Source organism: Polypterus senegalus, chromosome 1, assembly GCF_016835505.1.
Source record: "Polypterus senegalus isolate Bchr_013 chromosome 1, ASM1683550v1, whole genome shotgun sequence".
In the NCBI taxonomy this organism is placed as follows: Eukaryota; Metazoa; Chordata; class Cladistia; order Polypteriformes; family Polypteridae; genus Polypterus; species Polypterus senegalus.
In genome coordinates, this window is record NC_053154.1 from 254,922,676 (window position 1) to 254,938,580 (window position 15,905).

The window sequence follows — 15,905 nt, forward strand, 5'->3', positions numbered from 1 at the left end:
TTAGATCCGTGTCCGTATCATTGAGGGAAAGCATCTACCTGGAAACAACATAAAACCAATGGTTAAAGTTCATGTATGTGGTCAAACTCACAGGACAAGGACTAAGACGGGGAATAATCCATTCTTTAATGAAGTAAGAATTGTAACTCCTCCTCTAAATAACCGTACTTCTAACTGAACAGGTCAATCAAGTGACTCAGGGCACAACATTTGGCTTTGATTCCTCAAAGTGCTTTTCTTCTGAATTTCAGTCTGTTTCTAGGTGTAGTGTGCTGCTTCTGTCTTCATTTTTCAGATTTAATTCACAGCCTAGGGACATGTTTTTCATTTAATGGATAAATCTTTAATTATCTTCGGAGTCCTTTTTTGAATATGGCCTTCCCTTATACACATTACTGTGGCTAAGGTTTGAATTGTGAAAGATTAAAAACTCTGAAAGAATGCATGCTAATGGCGGTTCTTAGTGATCATGGTGTACAAATGGATGTGGTCTTATGATAATTAATGAATAAACTGTGCCTTCATTCAAGTCACGGCAGCATTCATGTTCCTGTTTGCCAACCTTCAGCTATCTGTAGTGATAGTGTGGCCTGAATATGTTTCAGCTGGCTTTATACTTTCTTATATATGACGTATAGGGAAAGTACTGTAATCATCCAAAAATGTGACCTCGAGATTTTCATGAATCTCGACGTTTTAGAGCTCCGAGTTTGATTTACTTTCTTGTAGGGAAAGTATTGTAATCATCCAAAAATGTGACGTCGAGATTTTCATTAATCTCAATGTTTTATAGCTCCCTGAGTTCGATTTACTTTCTTGTAGGGAAAGTATTGTAATCGTCCAAAAATGTGACCTTTTAGATTTTCATGAATCTCGACGTTTTAGAGCTCCCTGAGTTCGATTTACTTTCTTGTAGGGAAAGTATTGTAATCATCCAAAAATGTGACCTCGAGATTTTCATGAATCTCGACGTTTTAGAGCTCCCTGAGTTTGATTTACTTTCTTGTAAGGCAAGTATTGTAATCGTCCAAAAATTCAATTTTGTGTTAGACCTCCCTGAATCCAAAAATACTGTTTTTGGAATTATATCTTGTGTGTCTGTCTCTGTGTGTGTGTGTGTGTGGAAACACGATAACTTCAGTGCGCTTTCACTTAGGTCAACCAAAATTTGCATACAAGTATTAGGTACAAAACATAGATATCTCTCAACTATTGAGCTATTTCCGCTAACCAGAAGTGGTACTTTACCTTTTATTTATGCAGCTGCAGAGTCCGATTTATTCAACTTTACTTTTAGAATTGTTTCAAATATTATTAATTTGATTTGATTTATTGTTGATGGTTCTTTAAAGTACATATTTTAAAAATACAATAATTCTCTTGTGGTTTACTCCTCAAATATTCATTCCCATATCTGAGTATACGAGAAAGTCTAGGGGAGACCACTCCCGATTTTTTATTATAATTATGAACAAATGTCATTTCTGAATGACAGAGGGGACTGGGCGGTCTCTTGGTCTGGAATCCCTACAGATTTTATTTATTTTTCTCCAGCCTTTGGAGTTTTTTTTTGTTTTTTCTGTCCACCCTGGCCATCGGACCTTACTTATTCTATGTTAATTAATGTTGACTTATGTTTATTTTTTATTTTGTCTTCTATTTTTCTATTCTTCATTTTGTAAAGCACTTTGAGCTACATTTTTTTTGTATGAAAATGTGCTATATAAATAAATGTTGATTGATTGAATAGATGTTGACCAGTTGGATGCAATTTTTGTTGAAATGTGAAAAGTCTCTCTTTCACCATCCCAATCAAGCCCTGTCTGCAAAATTAAAGTTTAACAGGATATTAAATTATTTGGAAATTTCTCGTCTAGTTTTGAAAAGTCTACTCTTAAATAAAAACTAGCTCACATTTGTACCCGGCCAATTTGTGCACTCGTGATTTGTGTGGTGAAGTCTAAAAGAGACTCCATTTTTGCAGCAGGTCTGTTTCAGTTATAAATAAAGCCTTGTTCTTTTTTTTAAAGCTGTTCTACATCAATGTCAATAAGATTCCATCAGAGCTCTTTGATGAAGACCTGATCATAACTGTAAGACATTTGGCATAGTTTATTTTATTACTTATTACTATTTCACTACTTTAAAATTATTAAAAATAAGATACCTGAAATGTGTATTTTATTTTAGTGTCTTGATAATTCCTATGTTTTGCCCAGAAAATTGAATTTTTTTTTCTGTTGATTTAGGTATACAATTCGGTTTCTTTACGAGCTGACAGCTTCATTGGAGAATTCAAGGTAAATGTTCTGCAATGATTTTGAATGAAGGGGTGTTTTCTAAGACTTGTATTTGCATTGTGTTGTTTGTCACATTAACACACCAAAGGTAAGGTGCAGTGCTACTTGTTTAACTAAGTTTTTACTTCATTTGGACTCGCTTTGAATAAAAATGTGGATTACTGTGGTACACTCTTAAAAATTAAAGGTGCCAGAGCAGTTCTTCAGAGCAATCCCATAGAACAGGGGTGTCAAACTCCAGGCCTGGTGGGCCGCAGTGGCTGCAGGTTTTCATTCTAACCCTTTTCCTAATCAGTGACCAGTTTTCACTGCTAATTAACTTCTTTTCCCTTCATTTTAATAGACCTTTTTTTAAGGATTTAGACCTCTGAATACATTCCTTTCTTCATTAAATGATAGTCAAACAGAAATGAGATGTGAAACAAACCAACTGATGACCAGCTAAACTGGGATTTCAAATTCCAACCAATCTCTTAAAGAGAAGATGATTCTTACTGTTAATTAAACCCGTTATTTAATTCCATGGCCTGTTTCTGCTCTCATTCTTCCACAGCACATATTTCCAAAACTGCTGATTTTCTGATTTTTCTAAGAACATCGTCACAATGTTTTGGTGACCTGAGAGATCATCCTTTCTGAGACCATCACCTTTCTTTATTTTCAGAATTTGTGTGATGGGCAGAGATGAGCTGCTCATGTGGCGGCTCATTTTGTGTCTCATTAGTATTTGGCTGCTAATTAAGGAAAAAGAACAAACTAAGAGGCCTGAGTCAAGTTAATTAAAACTAAAGCAAAAGAAGTTAATTAGCAGCAAAAACAGGTCACTAATGAAGAAGAAGGTTAGAAGGAACACCTGCAGCCAATGCTGCCCCCCAAGACTGGAGTTCGACACCATTGCCATACAGGAACCATTTATTGTTTCCCAAAAGAACCAAGAAAGAACATTTACTTATTTAGATCTGTAACATGGTCCATCCAGTAAACAGCCATGAATAGATGGTATCAGATGTGTGAAATACAACTGTCTCATGATTTTTAAACACAGGCTAAGTCAGAGTTTTCTTAATCTGTTATTGTCCTGCTAGGTAGCCTACCATACATTAAAGGTTTTTTTCTATATATTAGAAAGTTTTTCTAAGCACAAAGAACTGACTTCATATGCAGAAAGCCCATCTCAGAATGAAATGGTGATTTGTCAAGCAATGGGGCTATGAGGACCCCCACAATCCCGTAAAGAACCATAAAATGTCATTAAAGAACCAGTGTACTATAATAAAACACATATTTTCAGATATTACTACCTGGATATAGCAAAGAAGTTTACATCGTTCTTTTCTGGGTGGCCAATCAATCGAAAGGCTTTTTAAGCTGCAGAGTATCTGCCTGAATGGAGTACGTTTCAGGTGACTGATAGCTTCAGCGCCACACAATCTCATGTACGCCTATAAATATTTTATAGTGAACTTCAAATAAGAACAGTTGGTAAGGACCAGAATTCCCAAAAAATCTAGTTATTATAGTTGCTGAAAGTTACAGAAAAAGCTAAAAGAAATATTTTTAACCCCATAAGATAACATTTAGCTAACAACAGAAGGAAAATGACTGTATATACACGCATATAAATTGGGTCTTGAAGCCCAAAAGATCGATCATAAAATCAGTTTCCCGACTTATACACCCGTTCAAAAATAAGACACTTAATCTTCTTGTTTCCTGCAATCTCGTTTCTCAGTTTCTCAGACACTTCAAATTGTGTTGCAGCAATGCAGTTACCAATTTCTTTCACCTCAACGACGTTTAACTTAAAGCCAGCTTCAGATTTTCTTCTGGACGAAAGCTCCATTGTAGATAAAGAATGTTCTTACAATAAAGGTGTATAAGGGTGTGAGATACAAAAAACACACAACAGTGCCAATGTCGCTTCGGAATAGTTTGGGTATTACCATGTGGTCACGTAGGCACAATACATAGATAATAAAGGCCGTGTGCTCTGTGGTTACTCTCTCAGGTGGGCGTTAGCATATCGTAATCTTTTGGACCAATAGTGTGAGTTTTCCGCATTCGACTTATACGACCGACCTTATAAAACATTAGAAATTATTACAGTAAAATCAAGCCACGTGGGAGAACTTAAACACAAGTACTGTATATCTGGTAAATAAATAGCAACATAATTTTTAGGACTTTATAAGTCTGGCAAATAATTGCTGAATTTAAGAGAAAGCAGCGGTTACAGATATTTTAGGAAGATCAATATTTAAACATTACACATTAAAAACGAGTAAAGAACAAATATAAAGTATCTATCTATCTATCTATCTATCTATCTATCTATCCATCCATCCATCCATCCATCCATCCATCCATCCATCCATCCATCCATCCATCCATCCATCCATCCATCTATCTATCTATCTATCTATATAGCTGTGTAGAGGCACCATGTTTTTTCTACAATTATTTACAGGTCTTTCACAAAAAACGTGAATAATGTAATATGTATTATATGTAGTGTTCAGATATTTTTTTTTTGTTTGTTAATATTTATTTCTATGTTATGTTTCTTTTGCATTTAAAACCAACACTGTTTGGTCCATCAGGATGTTAGACATTGTAAGATGTTCACAAAAGTGAGATGGAGAGAGCCATGCAATGCTGTTATAGCTACAGTCACTTTCTAAATCAAATGTTTCACTTCCTGGATATTTTTTAATTTCTCATTTTATTTATTTTTTCTACGATGATGGTTCAGAAGCCTTTCTTTTTTGCTTCAGGTTTTTTATATATTGTTTCACATGGAATTTGATGGAGTTACCTGATAATGTGTTATGTGTACTGTATGTTTGTATATTATTTAATTAAACACTTGCTTAAATTATAAACTGCTAACGTTTGACCTTAGAAAGAAATCTTATAATGGATGTGTTACAATAATAACATACCAAGTATTGTGCTGCCAGATTGATTAATACTTACTTACCTGTATCACGGCATATTTTAAAATGGCCAAGAAGTGGTTATGTGGCTAGTTAATCAAAGCCTAGCATCACTGTTGCTAACCTGGTCTAAGAGAGAGTAAGATTCTGATTTTAATTAACTGTTTAGAGTCGAAACATCTCGTAGAAGATCCCTATTAACTGATGTATGTCGCGTCTGCAGAGTGCGCATTGCACATGTTAAAAATAAGCATGTTGTAATGGCAAAGCCTTTCTGTAACATCAGATTACTTACTGGCATTTGAAGACATTAGTGGTCTAGTGGTAAAAGTGAACGATTCCTTGTCACAGGTGCTGTGTCTGCTCTCTGTTGCTTAGTTACAATTATAGTATAGGAATCAATGTAAGGTTAAAAGAACTGGCAGCAATGTTCATGAAAATATCCATCCATCCATCCATTATCCAACCCATTATATCCTAACTACAGGGTCATGGGGGTCTGCTGGAGCCAATCCCAGCCAACACAGGGCGCAAGGCAGAAAACAAACCCCAGGCAGGGTGCCAGCCCACCGCAGGGCACACACCCACACACCAAGCACACACTAGGGACAATCTAGGATCGCCAGTGCACCTAACCTGCATGTCTTTGGACTGTGGGAGGAAACTGGAGCACCTGGAGGAAACCCACGCAGAGAACATGCAAACTCCACGCAGGGAGGACCTGGGAAGCGAACCCGGGTCTCCTAACTGCGAGGCAGCAGAGCTACCACTGCGCCACCATGCCGCCCTCGTGAAAATATGAAATGCAAAATATGCATTTTAAGTAAACGGTGTGTCACACCCTGTCAAAAACAGGTGAGAGGACCTGTTGTTAAGAGAGCCAATAAGGAGATACAGATTTCAGTGCTCAAAATAACCAAATCGACAAATGTGACTAACTACACCAGAAGAAGGCCGCAGAGCCTCCGTTTTCTGACTGCACGCCTAAAGGTATAACTAAAGGAAGTGAACATTACTGTTGTGAAAAGAGTAGACTCGACACACTTAAAAAGGTTTGGGGCAACCACCCGTTTGTTATCCCTGGCTGTAATGGGTTTGGTTTTTAAGACAGAAGTGTCTTTGTTGGAGTCCAGACATGAACTGCTTGAGGTTTGGGAAGATTTTAAGTTTGGTGGTATTAAGTGGGAAGGCCGGAAGTGATGTAGGCGAACTGAAAGTGATCATCTTTTGACATCATCATAGGCACCGTAACTGGACGTGGCACCATCTCAGGCACCAGAACCGGAAGTGACGTCATTAATGATGGGTCAGACAGGTTTTCCCATGGCTGGTCTGCTGAGATATCAGGTGAAGGTTTAGTGCACCCTGCCACCCCCTGGCCTGTTGTGGAATTACCCTCACTTGGTCCATACAACGTCCTCCTACTCAGACGTGCGTGACACTGTCTATTTGGAAATGCAATCATGCCATGCTAGAATATAGCCTCAACATTTTAACACATAGTATACACGTAGACCACAATGCTTACTTTTCTAAACACTTTGTTCTATTTTTATAAAGAATAGTGATGGCAACAGACAATATGACAAAAAGATCATAGCAGACAGAAGAACTTCTCAAATCTTCTGTTGCTGTGCTCATTACAATGTACAAATTAATCATTACACACAGTTACCTTGTGCTGCTGAGCTCCTGAATAGATCACTACTATTAGCTTTGTATTTTCTTTCAGCCTCAAATCCTTTATTCACTTTTTTTTTTTTTTGCTTTCTCAGTTTAAATTTCACGGACTGCAGAAATTTGGGACAGGTGTTTTAGGAAGAATCCATGTCAGTGTAGCCTTTGCAGGGTAGGATTTCACTGCTGTTCACGACAAATCTATTAACAAGTTGTCCCCAGACGTCTATTGTCATTTGAGAATCATGTCTGGCCAGACTAGCCAAAGCTAAACAAAAGAGTGACAGATGTAGGTCTACAAGGCATAAATAATCTCTGCACATATTCTATGCTGTATATGATTTATTGCATTTTAGTTTCTATTTGATTTCATCTACATTATATTTGTAAATGTACATAATGCTAAGAACATATAAATATATGTGAACTGTAAGCTAAATTTAATTAAAATACTTGATTTTTTTATGCAGATAGATGTGGGCTATGTTTATGAAGAACCAGGTATGCATCTCTTTATTTTAACCTCTGCTAAAATAATTACAGTCATTACTAGTTAATGATGCAACCAATAAAAAGAACATGCCATTAAAATTTTTTTTTTTTTTTTTCTGGGTGGCACAGATAAGTAAATGCAAAGCGCAAAGAAACCTCACCAGATCAATTAGGTGAACATTCAATAATTGGGCAAGATTTTTATGATTATTATTATTTTTTTTTTGCGAAGAAGTCTTTTATTTGTAAAAACTCAGAGGGATGTTTACTGCAGCCCCACATCCCTTACATGAGAACTAATCAATTGATGCATGTATAGCATTCAAAAACTCGACATGACACAAAGAATGGAATTATCAAAATTATGGCAAGCAACAAAAAATAACTGAATTTAATTTTCATAGAACGAAAAGGTGAGAAAATTACCCCGAAAAAAAACAAAACAAATTATGTTTCACCTGCAGAAAATTGAAACTAATAAACCTGTTATATAGAGTTTATACAATACATATTTCCATGTAAGCTCATCCATTTTTCCCCTCTGTCAGTCACAAACCACTTTCTGTGATGCAATTCATTTTCACTAAGGGAGTGAATTCATCCTGGCAGCCTTTCACTTCAAGGCACACATTCTGGTAAAATAAATGGAATTTAACAACTAAACAAAATTGCACAAACGACTCAGAAAGCATGTAGACATTGCACAGGAGTGGTAGATCATCTAACCAATTCGCTTGATTCATATTCATAAGAACCCTGGGTTTAAAACAAAAATATCTTTAACATGCTTTGTTAAAGCTAAAAATAGCTAATATGACTTTTATTATCTGTAACAATTGTATCTTCTTCAAAAGGGCATGCATGCATGAGAAAATGGTTGGTTCTCAATGATCCCGAAGATACCAGTTCAAGTGGAAAAGGATACCTCAGAGCAAGCTTGTTTGTTGTTGAAACTGGAGATGAACCACCGGTAATACTACTACTACTACTACTACTACTACTACTACTACTACTACTACTACTACTACTAATAATAATAATAATAATGATATCTCTATTATAAGGCGTGACAACTGTGTTTTGCTGGGTGAAACAAGACATTTTTTATATGTAAACAGTAGCTGTTCTCTTTTTCTATTTTTACACTTAAGAGACACAAAAAAGTGCTCAGTTGGCATATAAAATAATGAATGTCTTGAGTGGGGCTTCTCTTAAATATAAGAAGCATTCAGGCAGAGCTCTCTTAAATTTGTTGAGTATAAGCGAACACCCCTTCTGTCCTTTCCATCTTTGTAGGGCTCTAGAGTCACTTAGACTTCTCAAATCTCTCTATTATAATAAAAAAAATCTTGGGTCGAGATATGATCTTCTCGGAAAGACACTTGGACATCTTGCGAGACTAGACTTTACAGCCTTTTGAAGCAAGACCCGTGAGACAGTCACTTTTGCACATCACACCCTACTTATAAACAATTAAAAACAAGATCACGGACATCTAACCTCTCAGTTGTTGGAATGATTTTGGCAGACACACTTCATGTGCTCCCAGCTCTAAAAAATTTGTATACGTTCTGGATGGCACGTCAACGACTAAGCGAAGAAGAAAGAGCAGCTATGTGCAAATTCTGAAAATAAGGAAAGTAATAATCAGCTTGGACCAAGTGGAATTGAAAACCTCGTAGGTCCAATCGGGGTCAGAAATAAAAGACTTCACAAAGATGTTCAAAAACATTGGCGCGATACACATGCAGAGCAAGTTACAGATTATGAAAGTATTAAAATTCGAAAGTATAAAAAAAAGGAACTAAAGATCGTATTAGCACAAACAAATGGAAATTATTACTCAGTGAAATAACGGAACAGCAAAAAGAGATCGAATATATGGACATAAGTGATATGTCAGAAGTATGTAGATATTGTAAGGCTTTAAAGTTTAAGTCGGAGACTTGTAGATCTTATAATTCGTGTTGCAATCAGGGAAAAGTAGTGTTGCCTCCCAATGAAGAGGTGTATCCACAAGAATTAAAAGATTTGTTGTTTGGTGAATGTGAAATCCACAAACACTACAGGCAAAATATCCGAGTATACAATAATCTTTTTGCGTTCGCATCATTCAATGCTCAAAATGTAGATTTACACAATAACAGACTATACTATGTGGTCCTGAAACAAGTGACGAGTTTAATTTCGAAGAAACCACAATTTGGTCAGGTGTATATTTATGATCACGGAGAAGCGATGCCACATTCAGATCGAAAAAGTATGTAACAATTCCCATGAAAATAACAATCTCTTTAAATTGTATATCCAGATAACCAAACCTGGGGGTGGGTGAGCCCCCTAGTACTTCTTTAAATGTTTCTCCTGTGGTCTCAAGTTTCTTTACCCAAAGAAGCAGAATGAACTGTGAGAAGACCACCTATAAATTAGTCAGAAATAAACTGAGCATTGGATACTGTACAACAAGCTAATTCCATTTGTCAGTTTTGAATGATCATGGAATTTCAGTTCCAAAGTGTCACAACTAAGTGTACGTCATTAAGAGGAGCAAGGCCAAAGCCTGCAGGCAGAGCACTCAAGTGTTTTAATGAAGCAGGTACTTTCCCTACCTACAATTGCAATGCCTCATTTTGCAGTGTTTGTGCCTCACACTCCTGCATAAATACTTTATTTTTTTAAACCACGTTAACAGAGGGCTTATCAGCTTTTCAACAAAAATATGATATACAACAGCTGCATGGGATCTCACCAGTATTCTGTCATCCTCTTCAACCCCGATAAAGAGAAGTATGGAGTGTGAAAGAGAAGTCAGGAGAAGTGTGTGATCTTATGTTGAGAGTGTCTTTGTATGACTCACATTAATGTTAACTGTTAATTTTTAATGTGCTCTTCTGAGTACCTGGCTGTCAATGATAAGAATGCATGAATTCTAAAACCTCACCTTTCAATTTATTTGCTATATGTGTAACGGAAACGTAATGCTGGGAAATTCCTTAGAATTTATCCGTGACTTCTCTCTATCATCCAATCAGTGACCTGAACTGAATCTCGACACTTAAATGTTGCTCTTGAATGACAAGACACCAAACTGTCTATCCTGTGAAATACTCAAGAGAGCATTTGGTGAAACTGTTTGATATTTGATTTGTTTGTATCTGGTCCAAACATAAAAGCTTGCTCGTTGTGTCTTTGCTCTTTGTAAATGTCTATTTTGTTAAGCATCTTCCAGAAGAGTCTGTCTGTTTTGGTGAGCAGAGACTGAAACCAGATTGACGAGCCTGGATGCAGAAGAAGATACCACTAAAATTTATAAATGTAGCGTGCAAAGACCATAATACCTTCAACATATAAAAGGATGCTGAACCACTCTTTGTTAGGGTGTCATGGCCTGCTTGAGTGCCTTCACCAGTGTCTGGATCTCAAAATTTCCTGAGTTTTAAAATAAAACAAAAAACAAAAGATCAAGCCTCGCAATAAGGAGACCAGGGTTCGCTTCCCAGGTCCACCCTGCGTGAAGTTTGCATGTTCTCCCCGTGTCTGCGTGGGTTTCCTCCCACAGTCCAAAGACATGCAGGTTAGGTGCATTGGTGATCGTAAATTGTCCCTAGTGTGTGCTTGGTGTGTGGGTGTGTGTGCCCTGCCCAGGATTTGTTCCTGCCTTGTGCTGACTGGGATTGGCTCCAGCAGACCCCCGTGACTCTGTGTTAGGATATAGCGGGTTGGGAAAAGACTAAATGACAAAAGATCAAATCATTGTGACTTTTTTTTGAGATAATAGCACTACTCATATGAAAATGTTTGTATTCAAAAACCTGCACTGTCGACATAAAATGTAACTTTTAAGGGGGACAACAGACTTGTGATATCACTATATCACAATATAAAATTACTACATATAAATGTCACAATCACTTGAAAGATTATAATCATCACTATATAAATGCATGTACTATCTGTCCATACCCCTCAAAACTTACATTTCATGATTATTGATTCTAAACTGGCCTGATGCAAGAGTGAGTGCATATTAATGTGTCCTGTGACGAACTTGCACACCTTTTTAAGGCTGCTTTTTGCCATGGGGCCCACTGCAGTCTTTGACTCTGTAATTGAAATAAGAAGTGGAAAATGAGGAATTACATATTGGTATCATATTAATAGACAGGCATAGTGGTTATCACTACAGCTTCAGGCAACCAAGGATATGGGTATGAATTTACTCTTTCACCAAGTAGTCTGGTATCCTTCTACATTCTAAAGACATCTGCTGAGTGAAACAGTTCTGATTTGATATTAAATACCAAGAATACAGTTCTTTGGGAATTAGTCTCAAATGGTAAGCAGTTGTTTCCAGTTTGATTTCTTTTATGAAGAGGACAGCATTAGGCAGATGTTACATAGTCGTAGCCACTGCCTGAACAGTCACGCATGTGCTGACTCAGAATACAGGATCTGAGGAGCTATGTAGAGCCAAAGTCTGTTGTGGCACAGGACTAGATAGAGTAGATACACTGAACACATGGTGGATCACGCTGGCTGTTTTTAAATGACATGCCCATTAGGTTCTCTAGATGTTCTTCTCTCTTTTGCAGACATGCTTCCACATCGGTCTGTGAATGAGAAGGTGACAACATCTGCAGTATGGTTCAGTACCTCTATTCTTTAAATTCAGTATTGTTCAAATTCACTGTAAAGGAAGGCAGTGACACAATTTAGTGGAAGGCGTCTGCAAACACGTTTGGTAAAGAGATGAACTTCAGCAAATTTTTGTACGTTCAAATTGTTCTTTTATCTCATTGTGTGATCATTACTCTTGGCTTTCACTGTAAAAATACTATAGTGTGTTTGGAATTCCTTTGTGAAAATTCTGTATACAATTATACAAAATCTTCCTTTAATATTCACTTTACAAATTATACACGCCAAGATATATTTTTAAATGTTTTTTAAGTTTACCTTTTCCTCAAGGATATGTGAAGAAAACCACAAGATATGAGAAGTTGTCAGCTGAAGACATTTTCTGAACCATTTATCTTGGAAGGTGTTGTTGCAACTAAGGAGCCTTGTCTTTACATACTGTATCTTTAGTATTTTCAAATTTCATAAAGATATCAAAGGGTCCTGGGCGCTCCTTGGGTTCATAACTCATGTCTGTGGTCACTTTGTGAAGTCTGCATGTTCTCTTTATTTGTGTAGATTTTATTCTGGGTACTCCGTGTTTTATTTTTACATTCCAAAGATGTGTACGTTAAGTCAACTTAGAAAGCTCCTCATTGGCCCTGTTTGTTTGTTTGTTGGCCCTCTAATGAACTGGCACCTCTTCCATAGTTGATTCATGCCTTGTATCCTAAAGTGCAGTCATTGGTTCTGACCCCAGTGGCCTTGAATTAAACAGGTTGGTCAATATTATGCTATGCAATGGTGCTGATGAAGATGATCTGATTTATTTCATGTACTTTACTACAAACAGGTGGAGCACATTGCAGCAGATGAGGATCAGGAGGACATAGAGAGCAATCTCTTGCTACCTGCTGGAGTGACAATGCAATATATTACTTTTACCTTGAAAGTCTTTAGGGCGGAAGATATTCCTCAAAGTAAGTATCGCTGAGCTTGACAGTTAATTTTCTGTTTCCATTAGAGGTAAATGCAATAATATTGAAATATGAAAAGAATCAGCATTGATTCCTCTCACACCTTTATATTCATTAACCTAAACCTAGAGAATTACAAATCCACCTGTAATACAACAACTCTGGTTATTTATATCAACTTTGATCTATCACTAATAATATTACCACCCTGGGTATTTAAAGATGAAATGTTTGACTGACTTATTGTTTAATAATTAATTTCGACTTTTCATTTCATTTACATCCATCTATTTATTGCCATACCCACTGAAACCAGTTAAGGTATGCAGTGGATCGTTTTTACAAACCAGTAACCATCTTTGAACTGGGTCACAGCTGGTCACAGGATATGCACACACACTTAATTCAAGACCAATTTTAGGATACCATATTTACCTAACGCATACATTTTGTTAATGGGATATGGGAGAAAAAACTACTGGTATATAAAGCAGCCATGTGGAGAAATGGGCAAACTCTACACAGGTAATGGACATGCTGGGATTTGAATCCAGGACTCTGGAGTTGGGAGGCAGAAGTGGCAACTACTGCACCAACCTGCCACATTATATTTGAAAAACTCCATATCTCCATCCACTTCCTTATCAAACTTTATAGAGTACCTGGGCTATATGGGGTCAGACAGACCCTCGGGGGCATCAAGCCCCACAAAGGAGCCAACCCTGTTAGGCACCTCATCTAACTGCAGATCACACTTAATCCACATTCACATGCCAGTTCAATTTAGACTGATTTATTCACCTAATATAAAGATAACTGTGATGTGGGTGTGATGGTGCGGGCTGGCTCCATGCTCCCTGTTCCATTTAGGAGTCTTTCGAACCCGCCACCATCAGTAGCCATAAACGAGATGAGCCAAATTAGGGCACAAACATACAGCAATGGGTAGGTTCAAAAAGTGAATAGTGCTTTTATTAAAATCAATCAAAAAACAAATCAAGCTAGTGTTTCAAATAAACAGTACAGTTCTTCTTCTTCTTTTTAAATAATCCACTAGAAGTTGTGAATGTGGAGGTAAAAAATCCATAATAAATAATCCATAAAAACAAGGTTAAAATTCTCTAAGAAATTCAGTCTCCAGTACATCTCTTTAACATTGACGTTTACCCCATGTGAGATACGCAGTGGAGACACCCAACAGATGTTCAGAGCCACCCTTCCTTTACAGGCTGTTCATGGCTCCCAGCCCTCTCCTCACCTTGCTCTTTCTTTTTCCCTCTGCCTCTCCCCAAACTTCTACAGGAGGAAGCTCCGGGTCACTCCAGCAACACCAAGCCTCTCAGCTGGTCCTTTACAGCCCATTGCGTGTCGAACTTACGCTCCCCCAAGGGGCTTTCTTCCTGGCTGCTTGCCTCCTCTCTCCTCTTCCCGCCTTTTTCTCCCATCCTTTAATCTCTATTTCTCAGTCTGAACTTTAACTTTCTTGTTCTGTTTGCTCTTTTTTTCTTATCTCTCTTCTCTATGTGTTTTTCCGTTTTTTTTCGTCTTGTTTCTGACGCTTTATCTGCCGTGTAGGCTTCATTTAACTTATGTTTAATCAGGTGCAAGTGCAACATGTTCCCACTGCATATGCATACAGTGTGATTGGCCAAGTATCCCAATTTAACCCAGGAGTAAAACGAGCTTCGCAAACCCTCACCCGATTGGAATCCCACACACATTGATTTAAAAACTGCCTAATGCCGCTAACCATGTGAATTTCCCCTTGGGATTAATAAATTACCTGTCTGTCTGTCTGTCCGTCCGTCCGTCTGTCAGTCCATCTATCAATCTATCTGTCTATCCACTTCTCAGTGAGAGGAAACCAGAGTTCTTGGAGAAATGTCATAAACACTCTAACATGCACAAACCTCCCCATACTGACAAGTCTGTAGGTCCTCAGCACTATTAAAGATGTGATTCATGTCTGTCTGTACACAAACTAACACACGTCAGGATTTATTCGGGTCTAGTCCCCTACCAAGATTATACAAAGGTAATGTAGTTTCTCCATAGATTGTGTCTGTGTCTAAAGATGTTGACTACTTCTAAAAGCATGTCATATATAAACAATAGGGATATTTTTTTACCCTAATTGGAGGAGTTTTTCTGTTTATTTCAAACCAGGGCAACAAAATGCATATTCCAGTTCTCTGATGGTAAATTATAGATATTTACTTTTACATATTAAAACTATGTAAAGGCATCTCAGAAATTACCTTCTGTTTTTTCCAAAATCATTAACAAATAAATATTGAGATGACCATAAACAATTCATAGTTTGACTTTGAATTACAGTGATGTTCCTTCTTTCAGTAGTGATGTCTATTTAAATAATCGGTTACATAGTAAAGCCTCATGTTAAAAACTAACTCCTTCACACCAAGGTGTTTTAAAGTGCTATTATTGTGAAAGAAAGAAAAAAGAGCCACAAAAAGGTTTGGGTCAGCCTCCCGTATACTTGAACCCAGCGGCAAAAATGTGATAGATTGTACAGTTGTGTACTGATCGTAGTCCAAAACAGAACTAACTGGCTGAGGTAAAGATGGCGGCATTAAAGCAAGGCAGAGGAAGTGATGTCATGGGGGCCGGGATTGGAAGTGGTGTCATCTGGCCCAGGCAGAATTTCCCATAACTGGTCTGCAGTGGAAAGAGAGAAAGGATTAGCGCACTCTGCCACCCCCTGGTCTGACATGGAATTGCCCTCATTTGAGCCCTTTAGCTGCCTCCCATTTCATTATTAAATGAAGCAGTTCTTGTTGATGACTTTATTTTATTTATTTTTTTAATTTTTTATTAATTTTATTGCATTCCATACAAATCAATCAAGTTTTACATAAAGAAAATTTGAATTAAGAACAAATCGA

At 37.3% G+C, this 15,905-nt stretch overlaps 1 protein-coding gene across 1 annotated transcript in view; it reads left to right on the top strand.

Annotated features, from left to right (window-relative positions):
* The window catches only part of LOC120543373 (myoferlin-like), a 136,759-nt gene that overhangs the window by 7,878 nt on the left and 112,976 nt on the right, over positions 1-15,905 (top strand). The window contains exons 3-8 of the mRNA XM_039776458.1: positions 5-133; positions 2,031-2,093; positions 2,250-2,300; positions 7,384-7,414; positions 8,260-8,375; positions 12,876-13,002. Coding sequence (XP_039632392.1) covers positions 5-133; positions 2,031-2,093; positions 2,250-2,300; positions 7,384-7,414; positions 8,260-8,375; positions 12,876-13,002 — 517 coding nt within the window. The remainder of the gene's footprint in view (positions 1-4; positions 134-2,030; positions 2,094-2,249; positions 2,301-7,383; positions 7,415-8,259; positions 8,376-12,875; positions 13,003-15,905) is intronic.